The sequence below is a fragment of the Adiantum capillus-veneris genome, chromosome 10 (genome assembly GCF_014529385.1).
Source record: "Adiantum capillus-veneris isolate H3 chromosome 10, ASM1452938v2, whole genome shotgun sequence".
Taxonomy (NCBI): Eukaryota; Viridiplantae; Streptophyta; class Polypodiopsida; order Polypodiales; family Pteridaceae; genus Adiantum; species Adiantum capillus-veneris.
In genome coordinates, this window is record NC_140940.1 from 25,442,906 (window position 1) to 25,462,350 (window position 19,445).

General features: G+C 48.6%; 1 protein-coding gene across 1 annotated transcript in view; it reads right to left on the reverse strand.

Annotated features, from left to right (window-relative positions):
- Positions 1–19,445, reverse strand: part of LOC147448568 (uncharacterized) — a 108,731-nt gene that overhangs the window by 58,023 nt on the left and 31,263 nt on the right. The window contains exons 6-10 of the mRNA XM_086521141.1: positions 6,837–6,897; positions 6,672–6,718; positions 6,504–6,596; positions 6,308–6,398; positions 5,447–5,495 (exon numbers count right to left, since the gene is read on the reverse strand). Of these exons, the coding sequence (XP_086377267.1) occupies positions 5,447–5,495; positions 6,308–6,398; positions 6,504–6,596; positions 6,672–6,718; positions 6,837–6,897 (341 nt within the window). The remainder of the gene's footprint in view (positions 1–5,446; positions 5,496–6,307; positions 6,399–6,503; positions 6,597–6,671; positions 6,719–6,836; positions 6,898–19,445) is intronic.

Below are 19,445 nucleotides of genomic sequence, written 5' to 3' on the forward strand. Positions count from 1 at the left end.
CGTCTCGTGGAACGTGCAGGGACTAGGTGGGCCCCAGTTTCAGCGACAGCGGGGCTGATTGCGTCAGGAGCTTCAGCGTTGCCTTGTGGGAGGAGAGATTGATCTCCTTATGCTTCAGGAGAGCCATTTGTCTGAGAGCTGCATTCGGCGATGTGGTCAGATTTTGCGTGGACGCTATGATACCTTTTGGTCAGCTGCTTTTGGACCTGGGGGCATCCAGGGTGGGGTATGTATGACTATTGCGGACTCATTGCAGCAGGCCATTGTGGGAAGAGGGATTATTCTGCCAAGCAGGGCTCAGTGGATTACTATGCAGGTTCAAGGTGGCCTTGTGGGCTTCCTGAACATCTATGCGCCCAATGTGGCGAGTGCTCGTGCAGAGTTTTGGTCACAGATTGTTGAGTCTTTGCCACCACAGGTTGACCATTGGTGTGTAGGAGGGGACTTCAACATGTTGGAGGACCCTTCTGACAGGATCGGAGGCAGCCATGCTACTGTGCATGGAGTCGAGTTAGCAGCTTGGGAGAGGTTGTGTATGACTTTGAGGGTCTCAGATACATGGCAGCATTCTGGCTTTGTGAGGCCTCCAGAGAGTCTTACCTTCTCTAGATCGGACCGCAGAGTGGGAGGAGTGAATCTATCGCGCATATATCGCTTCTACACTAGTGACCACTTCAGTGACTTGGGGGGATCAGTGGGCATCCTTGCAGGGACATCCTTCTCGGACCATGCACCAGTGATCCTCACAGTGGCAGACAGGCAGAGGAGTGGGAGCACGATGCTTCGCATCCCAGAGCGGGTCTTGTTGGACTCAGCACTCAGAGAGAGGGTAGAGGCTCTCTGGACAGAGGGCATGGACAGCCAGGCTCCACCTGCAGACAGAGTGGCCTTAGGCCTAGCTCAGCTTAGCCACTTTTTTCTCCAAGAGTCTCTCGCTCGACGGGCTGCAGCGAGAGAGGAGGAGCAGCGTCTCAGACGAGGCATTGCTTCACTACAGAGGATGCAGGAGCAGCATCCAGACAGTCCATGGTTGGAGGAGCAGTTACAACAGGCTCGACAGGAGATTGCTTGCACAGAGGAGAGGCGCCATGAGTTTGCCTTTCACCGACAGGCATCTCAATGGACTCAAGTGGGTGACAGAGACTGAGTGACAGGTGCTTTTTTTGAGACAGTGGGACCTCGGCACTCGCATGCCAAGGTCAATCAATTGAGGAGACCTGATGGGTCAGTTGTTTGTGAGCCCGAGGATATGCGTGCAGTAGCTACTGACTTTTACCGTGAGTTACTGTCGGCTGAGCCCCAGTAAGAGAGACAGGATGCATGCAAGGAGCAGGTTTGGGCACAGATGCCTTGTCTTGTGACTAAGGAGATGCGCCAGAGGCTAGAGATACCTCTTCAGCTTGAGGAGCTGCACACGGCTCTTAGGGCCCTCCCTCGTGGTAGCTGTCCAGGTGAGGATGGACTGACTCCCAGTTTTTTCTTGGAGTACTGGGACCTGCTTGGCCCAGATCTTTGTAGTGCCTTTCAGTACATTCTGCACACAGGAGTGATGCCGGATAGCATGAGTGAGGGCCTGATTTACCTCATTCCAAAGGAGGGTGGCTCCTTAGATGAGATTCGACAGTAGCGCCCCATCACCATCCTCAACTCAGCCTACAAAATTCTTGCCAAGGCTCTGAGTTTGAGGATTCAGCCACTTTTGGAGAGCCTTATACATGGGACTCAGACAGGTTTTGTCAAGGAACGCAGTATCCTTGACAACATCTTCACTTTCTGGGAGGCTTCTGCCCTGGCACGACTCCATGGGGACGACCTTGTGATTCTTCTTCTCGATTTTGAGAAGGCATACGACAAAGTTGACTGGGACTTTCTAGAGGGCACACTGCGCAGGTTGGGCTTCTCAGATGCTTGGATCACAGGGGTGTCAGCTTTGTACAGACAGGCTCACGGTCAGGTGCTTTTGGCAGGAGGTAGAGGTGAGCGCTTCATGCTCACACAATCGTTCAGACAGGGTTGTCCTCTTGCCCCCTTTCTCTTTTTGTTCTATGCGGAGGCGATGAGCAGATTTTTGGTGTCACAGCAGGTAGGTCTGAGGGGCTTAGCACTCCCTACACGGGGAGATGAGCTTCTGGACGCTGAGTTTGCCGACGACTCAGCCTTGTACTTAGAGGGCCAGGAGGCCAATTTACACAGATGTGAGCAGGCTTTGGAGACCTTCTGCTGTGCATCGGGCGCACTGATCAACTGGAGAAAGACAGTGGCTTTCTCGGTTGGCAGTGCTCCAGTGCCAGATTGGATGCCAGGAGAGGGTTTCAGGTGGATTCCTCCAGGGACTGGAGTTCGGTACTTGGGTTGTCAGGTTGGTTTGGACTTGTCCCCCGAGCAGCAGATTGCTCCTCTTCTCCTGTCCATCACGAGAAAGCTGTTACATTGGAGCTCAGCACGACTTTCGCTGGCTGGCAGAGTAGTAGTTGCCGACCAGGTGTTGTTGGCGACTATGTGGTACATCACTTTCTTGCTGGATCTTCTCGAGTTCTTGTATCAGCCAGGTAGAGAGGCTGATCAGGAACTTCCTTTGGTCAGGTTGCGACACTCAGATTGCCCGAGCCAAGGTGGCTTGGTCGGTCATCACACTTCCTTGTTCTCAGGGGGGGCTTGGGATCATTGATCCAGCACAGCACAGCAGAGCCCTTCTTGGGAAGTTCGTCGTCAGAGGACTTCTTCCAGGCGAGGAGCCCTGGAAGGAGTTCTTGCTGCAGAGGCTTCGTGCCCTGGTGCCTCAGTCAGGAGGCCCTTGGCAACCTTCGACCAGATGGATCTTTACAGAGTTGCACCGAGTTGGTTTGAGCAGTAGACTAGAGGACCGATTCGCTGTGAGTTTGCTTCGATCTTGGGTTCTCTTACGGCGTGGCCTAGAGCAGAGACAACCGACGTGCACGGAGGAGCGCCTACGGCAGCCCCTCATCTGGAACCCCATGGTTAGCACTCAGAGAGGCCACTTGGTTGGGAGTCGGCCTCATGTTTCTTGGGGTCCCATGGCAACAGGTCCAGCGCGCTCTCTAGGTGACTGGCTAGCGTTCACAGGTTTGTCAGAGGAGGTCCACGCTGTCCAGCTACAGGGCATGAGAAGGGTGCAGAGCATGTGTCAAGACATCTCAGAGTCACTTCCAGCTGAGTGGCTCACGCCTCTCGAGCCAGTAGCACCCCGGTGGATGGGAGCCTTCACACGACTGGCGGTTCTCATTTCAGTCAGGGCTTGCTCAGAGACTGTCCCAGCCCTGTTCTTCAAGCTTCAAGGTGGGGGACTATTACAACGAGTTGCAGTAGAGGCCCCGCAGGTAGCAGAGTGTTGTTTCCAGAGGATCCGAGTTGTGGGCATCTGTGGGAGGACTTGCGTCATCGACCCTGACCCAACAGCTCTTGAGACAAGACACTGGAGGCTATGGGCTTGGGAGTGCTGTCCACTGGCACGAGTACAGTGGGATCCTGGTGAGTGGCTTTGGAGGGACCCCTTCTCTTCTACAGACCGCCCAGGAGTCCCCTTTTTTCAGTTCACTGTTCGGCTTGGACGTCATATACTTGCAGCACAAAGAGAGGCCCGCCCTGCTGCAGCACGTCATTGGCAGGAGGAGGGCCTCACAATAGAGTTCTTGGCAGCTTTTTGGCAGAGGCTGTGGGACTCCAGACAGCCGAGGCGCGTCACTTTGTTCCAGTGGCTGGTTGCACAGAGCCACAGCAGTAGGGAGCTGGCTTGTGCATAGTGGTCTCTTGGCCGCATGTGCAGTCTGTGACCAGTTGGTGGAGAGTCAGCGTCACTGTCTTTGGGACTGTCCTTCGGCCCAGCAGGTGTGGCTACGAGTTCTTCGGCTGATGCCTTCCCTCTCCAGGGCTCGACAGTACACTTGGGGGGCAGCGGCTTGGTCCACCCTCACGGGCCCGGCACTTCAGTTCGAGCTATCTTCCACCAGCAGGATGATAGTGATGCAGGGGGGGCGACCTACACTCCAGCCTGCTACAGATCTTACTCCACAGGATTGGTGCAGTGAGAGAGAGGAGTGTTGGGAGCTCATCAGCGGCCTAGCTCTCTAGTTCATCTGGCGGGCCTGCTGTTTCCGCATCTTTGAGTTTCGCCCTGTGCCACCAGCAGAGACTGTTCGTGACTTTTGGCTAGAGCTGATCCATACTCTCAGAGGACAGCTTGAGAGACTACAGGGCAGCTCCGACCGCATGCGGGAGCGCCGCGAGGCTTTTCTTCGACTCTGGCGCCCTAGGCCTTTCTACACCATTGTCCAGGGGGTGCCCAGATGGCACTACTATCCACCTGTGTGGCTCTCCCCTCCTCCCATCTCTTGATTTAGCCTCATTGTATATATGCTGTTTTTTCATTGGGAGAGTCTCCCCATCATGCTTGTTGTAGCCCTCTCCTGCAGGGGTGGATGTAGCCCTATGGGCAGTTTTCATTAACTAATAGAAGGATCTTTTTCTCGAAAAAAAAAAAAAGGCACGTACAACCTCTTCATGGGCAGAGCACCTATTCAAAACACAAGAGAAGGTTGATAAAGCTGAAAAGTGGATCGAGGGCGCAAAGAAAGGAAAAGACAAGGTGCCTGAAGCCTCACCGACGCCGACTATCATCAATATGACAATTGAGGAGGAGCAAAAGAGAAAGACTAGAGCCCTTATAATGTGCGTGTTACATGTCTCAAAGACACTGGAACAGTAGAAGAAGAAGTGCAAAGCTCCTGAAGCGCATGGGTATTTCTGAACCCACACACACAGGTGCTTGGAGAGTTGGCTAGAAGGGAAGTGATGAGAAAGGAAGGCCCAAGGAAAGAGCACTGTTATACGTTTCCCTACGCTGGAAGCTAGGAAGGATTTTCATTTTGGAAGTCACATAAGACCCAACAATTTAAATTCTTGGCTTATGTGAGCCCTTGATGTAGCCTTCCATCCCAACCCCATGCCCAAGCTCCATAGCCAAAAGCATGATTTTACCAAAACTGAGTTTAACAATCCACTAATTTCACACAAAAAATGTTGCTTTTTTAATGCAAATTTTTCCAAGGCGTAAGCAACACTTCCAAGGCTATTTGGGTTAAACATGTGTGTCCAATTACAGGACTAATGTCCCCTTGGTCTTGCCAAGGTTCACAAATGAACCTCAATCTTGTACATAGCTCCATAATTCAGACAATTCTCTTTGTAGCCCCTCTGGGTAATCAGCAATAAGAACAATACTTCTACATAAAGCAGCACTGTTATCCAAGTGCCTGATCACTGTGCACCTCTATCTCCCTCTGTATTGATATAGTATGATACCTCATCAACCACATACACGCATCCATCTCAAACTCCTCACAGAAAGGATTGTACATTATCCTTTTACTATTCACACACGACTTCTCAACAGCTCTAACTTTCATGAAGATAAGGAAAAAGTACTCACTTTGTTGTGAACTGAAGTGCTTCAAAACTTGATATCCTTCTAAGTGTTGCTGAAATTTAAAAAAACATAACATAAGCAAAAACGAACCAGCCAATCAAAACACATGCATAATCCAAACTACGATACACGTGGCCTATGGCAGTTTAGGCCTCTTGCGAGTGTGGAGTGCTGTTTTGGATGGAAGGCAGCCACATGAACACTCCGTTCGAGAGCAGAAAATGCCCAGTACAAGTTTTTCATGGCAGAATTCCTTGGGCCTAGCCTTTAAGTGAAGCCAATTACTCTAGGCTCTCTCCTTCCCACTTCACAATTCCCACTGTCTTTCCCATCCCATTCCAGTTCCATATCTCTAGCCATTCCGTTCCCTTTCCCAGTTCTTTTTCCCCTTCCACTCCCTGTTCGCTATTTCATATAGTCCTTCCACATAGTTTATCCGTGTTTGGAACTTCATCTAAAACATTCCACAACTTAACTAGTTTTATCTTACTAAAAGCAAAGTGTTTCATTTTTTCGAAAAAGCCAACAGAGACAGTTGGGCATCACCCCAAAATATTCACCCTCGCCTACCAATGCCTTTTCCTATAGAGCTTCATTAAACATGGATGTTTGATCTTTGAGAGAGAGCCAGGCAGGGCGTTTGTGCATTGCCCCGATATCTCGACCCTCAGATACCATACTTGTTCCTATAAAGCTCATGGAGCAACAGGGGGGCACACATAGAAATACACAATTATTACAGATGTGTAGATCTGCATGCACACAAAGCACTTTGTGATTCTCTTCTTTCAGTCAGAAAGATCATTACAAGGGAATATTCCACTGCATAATTATGCATAATAAAAAAGAGAGGAGTTGCTGTACCATCATTATTCCTTTGAGATGCCACATTTTCAATTGCCAGAAAAATTTCAGGGGTAAAGATGTAAACCCCGCAGTTGATCCATTCACTCACCTGCAAGCCTGATTCCATTAGTTTGCAATAGACAAGGTTATAGTCATTGCAATATTTCTACAGTTCTAACACTACAATAGCTACATAATGGGCAGACCAGCTTACAAATGTTTCAGGTTTCTCAGCATAATGTAACAACTCTCCCGTTTCTGCATCAGCAACTAATTCACCAAACTCGCTCGCTGACTCAGCAGACACCTGCAAAACTCAGTCAGACACTGTAGAGAGGATGAAAGTAATGGAAGTTTGGAGACAATGGCTAGCTTCTTTTACCTTTTTCACAAGAAGTGTACCGATCCCCTTATACTTCAAATGTGCAGCTGCAACACAAAACTTGATTACGCCATGGGAAAGATAAACACAGTAACTGTGATGAGATTACTCTTGCCAAGCTAATGAGGACTCTCTACCATTGATGAGGAAAAAAAAAAATCATACCTAGCATCCCTGACAAAGGAAAACTGCAACAAACGTCACAATTCATGACAAAAATGTTGACCTGCATCGAGTAGAACGAGAGGGTTATCTGAAGAAGCCTGGAAACATAACAAGGAATGCTCTGGTATTTTTAAAGGAAAAACTCTTCTATTAGGACAATAAGGGCACTCATTCAAGTGCAATGATATAGCTGACAAAGGAATCACCCCAACTGACAAGGCAATGATCGCAAAGCCATGCAACTGCCCCCCACGTCACGAATCCATCATGGATGCCCATTCTAATCAACAAACAACAAACTGACATCCACACTGGCTGCGCATATGGACAAACCCAGAAACAATGCCTCAAAGACTCAAGCTATGAAGTACATCTCTGACAAATCGGATCATGACCAGTGTGACTGCCGACCAAGTGCCAACAAGCAATCCTGCATGTGCTATCATCCACATGAAAAAACATATCCTGCGCAAGGGTAATAGATGCATGACCAAAACTGTCGCTAGAAAGCTGGGAGGATGCGTTGATCCTACCATACCTCTGCCTGGCGACGATGGTGAGGTGGCTGTCGGGTCCGCAAAAGAAGCCTCCTCCCAAGGGAGACAGTGTACTCAACAAAAGATAGAAGGGCTCCATCATCGCTCAACAAAGGCCATTGCCACTCACCAAGATCCCAGTCCAACTGAACAAGGGGATTTCCCTGCCAAATCCACTGCCTCCAAAGTGGTGCCTCCTCAGTAGTGAAAACAGGATTAAAACATGATCTCCTCTGAAAAGAGCCTACCACTCTACCAGGTTGCCAATGGGCAATCAACTGCTGATCAGATGGAACCTTTGAAACCCCAATCTGAACAAGGGGATTTCCCTGCCAAATCCACTACCTCCAAAGTGGTGCCTCCTCAGTAGTGAAAACAGGATTAACACATGATCTCCTCTGAAAAGAGCCTACCACAATGGGAAATCAACTGCTGATCAGATGGAACCTTTGAAACCCCAATCTGAGGTGGCGCCCATGATGGCCAGTCTCAACAATGCTAAAGACTAGAGTCCCCTACTAAGCAACAATCGGGTCTCCCAAGTGAGGATCACAATACACCCACCATCCTTGATGAGAAAGCAAAAGTCTTTCCCTCGATGAAGGCATGCCAGTCGGGTGGAATAGCCTCATCAATCTCTCTACTACAGGCAGAAACTCCTATGCAATCCCGTAGGTTGCTCCAATAACCTGTGCCCCAACCAAGGAAGCATCTGACGAACGGTGTAGAGCCTGTTGGCCTGTCATGCCATCTAGCCCTTCAATGTGAGTCCTATCGCCTAGCTGATGGCCTTTTGAATCTGTCACATATGCACTCCATACAAGTGGCTGCCTCGCTAGTGCATCCCAAACTACAAAAGGATTTGTCTGGTCAACCCATCCTCCTAGAACAAGAGGCACCATCAAGGCCAACCAGCCGCTTCATGCATCTCCTGCATAGATAAGGGGGCTAGAAACATATGGCACATATGCTATAGCCTCTGTAACCACAGGGTGTACATGAGACCAAACCTCTTCTTGCATGCAAAATATCATCAGTACGATGACCAGCAGTAAACAAATGCTCAAAATAATATGAAGCTATGTCAAGGACCTCATCAGGATCTGCAAATATTATCCAATCACCATGTTTACTAAAGGTCTACAGTATGTTACATTCATCAGCTAAGATATAGATAGCATACAGGACATCCTTATCCCATCCAACCCCATTGATGTGGTCCAGGCACAGTATTCAAACCATGGATATATCAGCAAAGAACATCATTTAAGTCACTTTTTCAGAAATCTTAATATAGTCAGGTAAAAGGCAGCTGCCCTAGCTTTGATTTCATGTAAGGCTCTAATGGAAGTCCCCTTGGGACGCTCCTGGAAGTGTGCAAAGAAATCCTTAAACACTTTGTATATCCATGTTGAGACTGAAGCATGATAGACGAATTCAGATTTCTCACTCTAAATTTGACTAAGTGTCTCTTTGGTGTCAACCTCGCACTCACCCAAGAACTCATCTCTTGGAAACTCCTCAAGCTGCCGGCAACACCAAGTCAAGCATGCGCGATCCTTGTCTAGGCACAGAGGAAGTCTCAAATCTCAAATGCAAAGAGATTGGGGCATGATCAGAGAGCACTGTGCCAGGCCAAATTGTAACTATCCCACCATGAGACGCTTCACCACATGTAACCTTCTGGTCTCATAGGTCATTTTGGCCTTTTGAAGACGTTAATATTACATTTCATTTCATCTCTCTCTCTCTCTCTCTCTCTCTCTCTCTCTCTCTCTCTCTCTCTCTCTCTCTCTCTCTCTCTCTCTCTCTCTCTCTCTCTCTACGCGAGCAGGATGCTAAGCGCGAGGGTCTGCTGTCTAAGCGCGAGGCTGTTGTCTGAGCGCGAGCAGGCATGGCGGGCTGCTGTCTGAGCGCGAGCAGGTCTGGCGGGCTGTTATCTGAGCGCGAGAAGCGAGCAGGTCTCAAGGCAGCGGGTTGCTGAGCGTGCAGGGGCAGCGCTGGAGAATTCCCATCGCCGTCATCCTTTACAGTGCCCACCAGCTCCACCTGCTAGCAACATCAACTAAGGGTCTCTCTCTCTCTCTCTCTCTCTCTCTCTCTCTCTCTCTCTCTCTGGGCGCGGTCGCAACGTCGCGCGCAAAACGAAGGGCTACCGAATTTGGACGCCACCACAGCTGCAGACAAGCGCTGCCTCTACCGAAGATTCCATAGGTAACAAGGGTCGCCACATTTGTGGCTTGGGTTCGATGGATCCGCCTACCGAAGGGGAAGGGCCGGGTGTAGATAGCTACACCACCCCAAAAAAAACAACAGCTACATTTAAACGGAGAAACAGAGATACTGTACTATCACCAGGATCCGTACGAGTTGGGGAAACCTCCAAGATACATGATGAGCTAATGATGGAGAAGGTCCAGGTGATGCTCAAATCAGAGCTAAACTATATGAGGGATGACATCAAGAAAGAAATGCACGCGAGCGCTGAGAGCTACAGGAACTCCATGTATGGAGACATGATGAGAGAACTAAGGAGAGAGATCCGGGGGATACAGAATGAGGAAATTCAGATCTTGAAAACGGAATTACGAAACCTAATCAAGGCCGAAGTAAATGTAACAGAATGCGTTATGCAAAAGAAACTCAATGAGACAGTAGCAAGTTTTGAAGCATGGAGAACAAATATGGAAAAGCACATGGGGGGCAAAGATGCAATAATCGAGGAGCTAATAGGAGAACTTGCGGCTTGCAAATCTGCAACTAAGGAGAAGGGAGACGACCAACCTTCGGTGCTAAAGGAGCTCGAGGACATGAAGGATCAGATGAAAGCTCTACAGGAAGGAGATGAACAGAAATCGAAAACGGCATCTTCATGGGCGGAACGTCTTTTTAAGACGTAAGAAAAGGTTCATGAAGCAGAGAAATGGATTGAGGATGCGAAGAAAGGGAAGGCCCAGATGCCTCAGACCACACCTACCTCCACCATTATTAATATGACCATCGAGGAAGAGCAGAAAAGGAAGAATCGGGCTCTGCATGTGCGGGTCACAGGAGTCAAAGACAAAGAGAATGTAGATGAAGAAGTGAAGGAACTGCTACAACGCATGGGCATCACAAAACCTACTCACACAAGTGCATGGAGAGTGGGCAAGAAAGGAATCGATGAGAAGGAAAACGTAAAGGATAGGGCACTTATTCTCCGCTTCCCAAATATAGAAATAAGGAAAGAATTTCTAAAGAAGAGGCCAACTCTTAAGAAAACCGGTATTTTCCTAGGAGATGACCTTACATTGGCACAAGTGGCACACATGTAAGAGTTGATGCCAGAGATCAGGGCAGCAAGAGAAAAGGGGAAAATCGCCTTTTATAGAGGAGGGAAAGTAGTGATTTTGGAAAAGCGCTCATCATGACGGTGAGAGACCTATAGGGCGACGCTCCGGATAGCGGCGTGGAATTGTAATGGATCATATAGGCTAGATGTAGGTGCCTTTGAAGACAGCTTTAGGGACAGAGACATAGTTTTCTACTCAAGAGACACACCAGATACCGGGACAGCTTATTCCACATGTGAAGGGTTATTTATGGGAAATAGCTGGTCGACCAGACAAGAGATCTCTACGGGGTAGCCGGGGTTCAGGAGGAGTAGCGGTCTTATTTAAAGAGGAGCTGAAACCACTACTACAGATTATCAAGAAAGACGAGCAAGCAAGGTATATGTGGGTGAGAATGACAGCCGAGACAAGTATATTTCTATATATCGCTATATGCTACTTCCCTCCAAGTACATCAGTCTACTCCTCACCTAAAGGACAGTCCCCTTTCTCCATATTGAATAATGACATATGGGAGTTCTCTAGAGATGGAGACATCGTTCTCTTAGGAGACTTTAATGCCAGAACGGCCAACTCTCAAGCAGTATTCTATGATACTTCTGAGGAAATGCTCAGAGAAGTGAATTATCACAGATGGGGCTTACTAGAAACTCACAGGATAAAGAACACACTAAATATGGGAGACATCTAATGGAGATGGCAACTATACATGGTTTGGCCATACTTAATGGTCTAGAGAATTTCCCTTTATCTGGGGGATTCACATGCTTCCTGCACAGGCATGGGGCCAGTACAGTGGATTATGTCATGACTTCACCAAGCTTTATTTCTAGTATCGCAGACTTTAAGGTGGGACCCAGACCGGTTGGGATTGCAGTGGATCATGCTCTCTTGACCTTATCAATCTCCTTCCAATACAATGCCTCTCAAGTACAAAAGAAGAAGACACACACAAGATATACTTTCACGCAGGAGACTGATTCAGTCTATGTGGAAAAGATCTATAATAGGATGTGGGCAGCTGAGCCAGTATATATTGTAGAGGAGATTACTTCTCAATTAACAGAGATACTACATGGAGCAGCACAAGAGGCATACCCACATACTCAACCTGATCAGAAGAGAGGACCTGGGAACATGCCTCAAAACAGTTGGTATGACGAGGAATGCAGAGAGACGAGAACCCAGGTCCAAAAAGAGCTTACACTTGGGATCATCACATAAAGCAGTCTCGGATTTCTCTCGGCATATAGTATGTCGCAAGAAAAGGGCATTTTTAGCCAAACTGGAGAAGGATTTATATCAGCTCTTCTTGAGTCAGGACTCACATGAGGCCTGGCGTTTATTTCACGAGCACTCACCGCCTCCGACAATTACTTCTCCTGAGATTTGGGGTCAATATGTAACATCATTATATATGGTATCTGGACAGCCTCCATTACCAGATCCGCTAGAGCCATGCCCTGCTACTAGTACTTTCTTTACTACAGAAATGGTGAAAAAAGCCATTGATAAGATGAAGACAAGAAGAACATATGATCATGATTATTTAGTAGCAGAACATCTGATCCATGCCAAGGATCTACTTTCAAAAGTCCTTGCTCATCTGTTTAATCGGGTCATGTGTGAAGGATTACCTGAATCTTGGAAATTATCTACTTTCATACCTATTTTCAAGTCAGGGGATCCTATGATACCCGGGAACTACCGTACCATTATGGTAGGTCACACATTGACCCGACTGTACGCATCCATTCTTGAACAAAAATTGAGTAGATGGGCAGAGAATGAGGGCATAAGGGCAACAGGGCAAGCTGGATTCAGGAGGGGTTATTCCACTTTAGATCATATTCTTACGCTCAGAGCCATTATTGAGGAAGGAAGAGCAAGCGGGAGAAGGATGTATTGTTGCTTTGTGGATTTTCGGAACGCTTTTGATACAGTACCAAGGGCCAGATTGATGCGCAGGATGCAAGAGTTAGGGGTCCCCAAAGAGATTATTTAGGGGATCATGGCCTTATACGGGTCAGTAACTGGTTATGTACGTACTCCAGAAGGGGATTCCGACATTGTTCATTCCACCGTTGGAGTAAAGCAGGGATGCCCATTGTCCCCTACTTTATTTGGTATGTACATAGATGAGGTATCAGATTACATTGATAGAGAGGGTGATAGAGGTGCTCAACTTAAAGGGTCATGGATCCCTTTATTCTTGTATGCGGATGATATTGTATTGATAGAAGAATCACCAGATGGAATGCAGAGGCAGCTAGATGCATTACATAAATTCGCGGAGGACAGTGGACTGTCGGTAAACTTGGGTAAAACCAAAGTTATGGTGTTTTAACACCACACCGCAGTGGGTTAGGAGATCGGCACCTACATTTGCATATGGCCAGGATATAGTAGAGTACACAGATGCATACACATACCTTGGTGTGGTATTTGCAGGACCGAAGTTTACTCTTAAGAAAGCAACGGATGCTAGATTGTCCAGAGCCTCTGCGGCCTTGGGAGGGTTGGAGAGGATGTGTTCACAAGTGCAGTTTCAGGAGCCACGAACAAAACTTTGGCTCTTTGATACTGTGGTGGCTTCGGCTATGCTTTATGGGGTCCAGATTTGGGGGACCATTTATGGATCAGGATAATTGGAAGTCAATTGAGAGACCTTTGGTATCTATTGTTTCCCGAATGATTAGAGCCAAGGCCTCCGTACCACACGCGATTACCCGAGCGGAACTAGCTGCCCCTCCGATAGAAATTGAAGCTCTTACCAGATCAGTGTCCTTTATACATGGTTTGTGGGATACCAATAATTGCCGATATATTAGACTGGCCCTCGAATCCTCTCAGCAATTAGCAATGAAAGGGGATACATCATGCTGGTATGCGCAACTGTCCTCGTGGTTTCAGAGACACGGGTTCAGTATGGAAAGATTACCCCCCTTCCAATACTCTCTTGAGGCTCCATCACTGGCAATTACATGAACGGAGATTAATAAAATCATCCGTCAGGATCTTATACAGTTGGATACTAAGAGGACATGGGTAGACCCTACACAAGAATTGGGCACGAAGATGGCCGACTACAAAGAAAACTTCCTACGGCTATCTGAAGATGGATTTGTGATTCGCCCGAGCTACATGGATACTCACCTGTCTCATGGTTTGAGATGTGCTATTGGTCAGATTCGTACATCCTCACACCAGCTGGAAATTGAATTTGGCAGATTTAGGGGAATCCCACCTGAGAGCAGAATTTGCAAGTTATGCGGAATGGAGCCGGAGACACAATGGGGGACATGACAACACTGGATATGGCAGACACCTTCTTGAGCTTGGCAGCAGGCACCATCTCGTTATTTATAACAGGATGGCGAGGTGGCCAGATTCTGGGGGATTCATTTGCTTCCCACACAGTGGCGGAGAGAGCACAGTAGACTATTTGTTGGGCTCTACCCAGACAGCAGAGCTTATACACTCCTTCAGCGTTGCACGCACACCGATAGGGGCAGATCATACTTATCTCACATTCTCCCTTTTTGCTACACAGCTTGCTGACCCCCCCGCCTCCCCCCCTCACACTTACACTACCATTTCTTTCACTCATGAGCTCACTCCTGTTTATATACATCACCTGCATGAGCACCTTATACACTTAGACCCCACAGCCCCTCTGGACACACTCACCACACACATTACATCCATCTTACACGAGTCAGCCACTCAAAGTTTCCCACATCGCATACACACACACCCTCCATGCACTGGCACTATGCCACAAAACAGGTGGTACGACGACGAATGTCGAGATCTACACAGACACCTACATATACTGGAGATCAGAGGGGAGATTACACATCGCCAGGCTCAGCGCAAGATGCAGACACTTACCCGTCGTAAAAGACGGGAGTGGGAGGAGCACCAGTATTGGGACATCTATCATTTACTCATGAGCAAGAATAGTGCTGAGGCATGGCGTCGGATCAGACCTCCCAGGCCATCCACTCCTATTCAGGACCCAGCGGCATGGCACAGATATGCCGAGAGCTTATACGAGATCCAGGACAGCCACCCATACCTACGCCATCGGCTACCCGACCCACATCATCTACTTTCTTCACCACCCACATGGTGAAGAAAGCTATATCCCACCTACAGCATGGGAGGGCTAGAGATCAGGCAGGCCTACAGGCAGAGCATCTTATATATGGTTGTGATGCATTGGCACCACTCATTGCCCACCTCTTCAATCGCACGCTTTCAGAGGGATTCCCAGAGTCGTGGACAGCGCACACCATCGTGCCTATCCACAAATCTGAGGATGCCATGGATCCTAGCACATATCGCACTATCATGATTGGTCCTATACTGGCCAAACTATATGGCGCGGTTTTAGAGGAGGAGCTCAGTTCTCTAGCAGAGGGAGAGGGCATGAGGACACCAGGACAGGCAGGCTTCTGCCGAGCTTTCTCTACTATTGATCATATCTTCACCCTTCGTTGTCTGATCGACCAGACACGGGTGAGGAAGAGGAGATTACATTGCTGCTTCGTTGACTTCCGCAAAGCATTTGACACAGTACCTAGAGAGAGACTTTTCCGATGTCTGGCTGCGCTTGGGATTGGAGAGGAGATGGCATGGGGGATCTATGCATTGTATGAGCATGTATCTGGCAGAGTGAGATGCCCGGGTGGATTATCTGACACCCTTGTGAGCACCATTGGTGTGAAACAAGGTTGCCCCCTATCACCTACACTCTTTGGTCTATACATTGACGAGATTGTAGACTTCATCTTGCACAGGGGTGGAGAGGGTGTGGATATTGCAGGGACTACTGTACACATACTCTTATATGCAGATGATATTGTCCTGATGTCAGAGACGGCAGAGGGACTACAACTACATTTGCAGGCCCTGGATGATTTCTGCTCACAGAGAGGACTCACGGTGAACCTTGGCAAGACCAAGGTTCTCATATTTCATACATCGGCTCAGATTCGCCGACAGAGTAGATGTACAGTAGCTGGAGGGGATATAGAAGTGACAGGCTCATATGTAAATCTGGGGGTTACATTCACCGCAGCATCAGGGACCTTCTCCATGACACAGGCAGCCAGAGATAGACTTACCAGAGGATACGCATCACTAGCCCTGATGGAGAGACAGTGCCACCAGGCCCACTTCCAGGAGCCCCGGACGAAGGGGTGGCTCTTTGACACACTGGTCACACATGCACTCATGTATGCCTCGGCCATTTGGGGACCGGGACTGGCAAACTCAGTATGGACACAGATAGAGAGGCCACAGATTATTATGATCTCCAGAATGATTCGCAGCAAGCCATCAGTTCCACACGACATTATTAGAGCTGAGCTGGCTGCACCACCGATGTTGGTAGAGGCACTCTTTCAGACTGTTTGCCTTCTTCGCAGATTCAAAGATATGGATCCAGATAGGATCTCTCATAGAGCCTTCATTGCATCTAGAGAGATGGCACAGGCAAGGGACACTAGCTCACGGTATGCCCAGACAAGAGATTAGCTAGCTCAGCACGGTTTTGATATTGATGGACTACCACCACTCCAGTATGACACCCAAGCCCCGACCTATACCCTCTCACGCTCTGAGCGGAATAGGGTCATCAGACAGGAGATATGGCATACATATATTCAGAGGACATGGCGCAGGCCCACAGACACCCTACCTCCTAAAATGCTATATTACTATGAGCATTTTCTGAGGTTCTCAGAGCAGGGATTCATTGAGATTCCATCATACATGCAAGAGTACATGCCACACCAACTTCGGGTCAACATTGGCCAGCTACGAGTGTCATCACATCAGCTAGAGATTGAGAGTGGCAGAGCCAAAGTACATGCCGGATTTGCCAGACGGAGGTGGAGAGTGAGGAGCATTTTGTCATGAGATGCCCAGCATATACAGAGCTAAGAGAGAGATATGGCATTGGAGGCTCATTACAGCAGCATATGATAGGCCGAGAGCAGAGGAGGTTTGGCCAGTTCCTGGTTGCGGCTTTAGAGGTTCGAGAGCAGTTGTTACAGCCACGCCAGAGTCAGGATAGCAGGACACAGACTACCATCACACAGTTTTTCCGACGAGCAGGACCAGACCCCCCCACACTACCTACACAGAGTAGAGGGCTTACCCTTCTGCAGGCAGAGTCTCAGAGGGCACGTCGGAGACCGAGGCTCCCAGGATACAGGACACATGGGTGTCACCAGAGGGAGATCTCGAGGATACTAACCTTACACCATCAGTATCTAGAGCAGAGTCATGTACCAGCACCAGGAGATCCAGCATTCCAGAGATACCTGAGCAGGCCACCACCGATGTACCACATTCTCTACCCTACATATGTTGCTTGTTTTTAGATACCCTCCCTATCATCTCATGGTGGTATCACCTTGCAGCCCCTAGTTGAGCCTGATGATGCGTGAGCACACCTCGACACGAGGACCCACACTATACATTGTACACCCCATGCACCACCCTACCACACCCTCTTGCATAGTATAGGCTCATTTCAGTTTGTACCCTTTTTTTATTTTCCGATGCCTAGAGCATCAACACATGTATATGATATTGTCTCATAGGTCGAGTTCGGCCTTTCGAAGACGTTAATAAAGCTTTCTTTCTTTCTCTCTCTCTCTCTCTCTCTCTCTCTCTCTCTCTCTCTCTCTCTCTCTCTCTCTCTCTCTCTCACACATGACATTATTAGAGCCGAGCTCGCCACACCACCTATGGCTGTAGAGGCACTATTCCAGACAGTCTGCTTCATCCAGAGGATGAGAGAGCTACCTCCTAACAGACTTACTCGTAGAGCATTTGAGGCAGCTATACAGCTATCAGAGAGTGGGCATGAGAGAGCATGGTACTCACAGGTCAGAGCATGGTTTGAGGGACACGGTCTTGACATGGAGAGCCTACCACAATTCCAGTACGACCCCCACTCACCATCTCTTCACCTCTCTCGCAGTGAGAGGAACTTGGTATTGAGACAGGATCTGTGGCAGCTATACACCAGGAGAGTCTGGGAGTCACCTGGCTTGGGGACGAGGATGTCAGATTACAGAGACCAGTTTCTCACCATACTGTCTGGGGGGTTCATACAGAGACCACGCTATATGGACACATATATGCCACATAGCTCACGGGTGGCGATTGGTCAGCTGAGAGTGGCTTCACACAGGTTAGAGATTGAGATCGGGAGACATACTGGTGTTCCCAGGGAGGAGCGAGTCTGCAGAGCCTGCACAGAGGAGGTGGAGAGTGAGGAGCACTTTGTATGTAGATGCAGAGCATACACTGAGATCAGAGGCAGGTATGAGGCCTTATTCAGAGGACAGCCCACTCTCCGAGAGATCATGGACTCTCGAGATCAGAGACAGCTCGGACGCTTCTTACTAGAGATACAAAGCCCGGGACACACTACTACAGCCACGCACAGCTACACAGACAGAGGGGAGACAGTCGCAGCTCACAGACTTCTTTCAGAGGATTGCCGCCCCTCCCTCACCGGACACTCAGAGGGGAGTGACACTCCCACAGGCGGAGGTGAGCCGAGCTAGACGACGACCACGAGTCACAGGCTACAGGGGCGCGAGCTCCCACCACCGACAGATCGAGGAGATCTGAGCCCGGGAGCGCCGTGCCACTGAGGAGCGAGTAGCTCAGATGAGGGCCGACCCGATAGCTTTCATCCGGGTAGCCTTGGCACCAGCCCCGCCCATGTACCACATCTTACATCCCCCCATTTGTACAGGATGGAGCTAGATAGCTTGATGCATTCTCATTCTCATGATTGTACTACCTTGAGCATATAGACATGCATATACCCCTAGAGATAGAGCTCCATCCCTCCTCAGATACTCCCCTACCTACCTACATTCAGTTCAGTTTTGTATCAGTTTTGTTTCATTTGTCTTTCCGATAGACGGATGACATACACACCATGTACATTTGATTTGTCTCATAGGCCGATTTCGGCCTGACATAGACGTTAAAAATCTTTCTTTCTTTCTCTCTCTCTCTCTCTCTCTCTCTCTCTCTCTCTCTCTCTCTCTCTCTCTCTCTCTCTCTCTCTCTCTCTCTCTCTCTCTACATTGAGAGGGATGGTGATAGAGGAGCACAGTTGGCAGGGACATGGATCCCACTATTGTTATGTGCTAATGATATCGTGTTGAATTCTGACTCCCCGGAGGAAATGCATCATCATCAGGATGTTTTGTACACACTTGCCCACGATAGTAGATTTTCTGTTAAACTAGGGAGAACCAAGGTTATGGTGTTTAACACCACACCACAGTGGGCCAGAAGGTCAGCACCCACTTTTACATATGGCCAGGAGATGGTGAAGTATACAGATGCATACACGTATCTTGGGGTAGTCTTCAGTGGACCGGTGTTTTCATTGAGGAGAGCAGCAGAGACTAGATAGACGAGAGCTTATGCAGCCTTGGGAGGATTGGAGAAGACGTGTTCGCAGGTTCATTTTCAAGAACCTCAAACAAAGCTGTGGCCTTTTGACACTCAAATGGCTTCAGCTATGCTTTATGGGGCTCAGATTTGGGGACCCACAGTAGACCACCATGGAAGATCTGGTAGCACTAATGGATGGAGATCTGCCTCTAGTCTCTATGATCTCTCGGCTGATTCTTGCTAAGGCCCCAGAGCCACATGAGATTATTCGAGCCGAGCTAGCTGCCCCCCCTATCGTA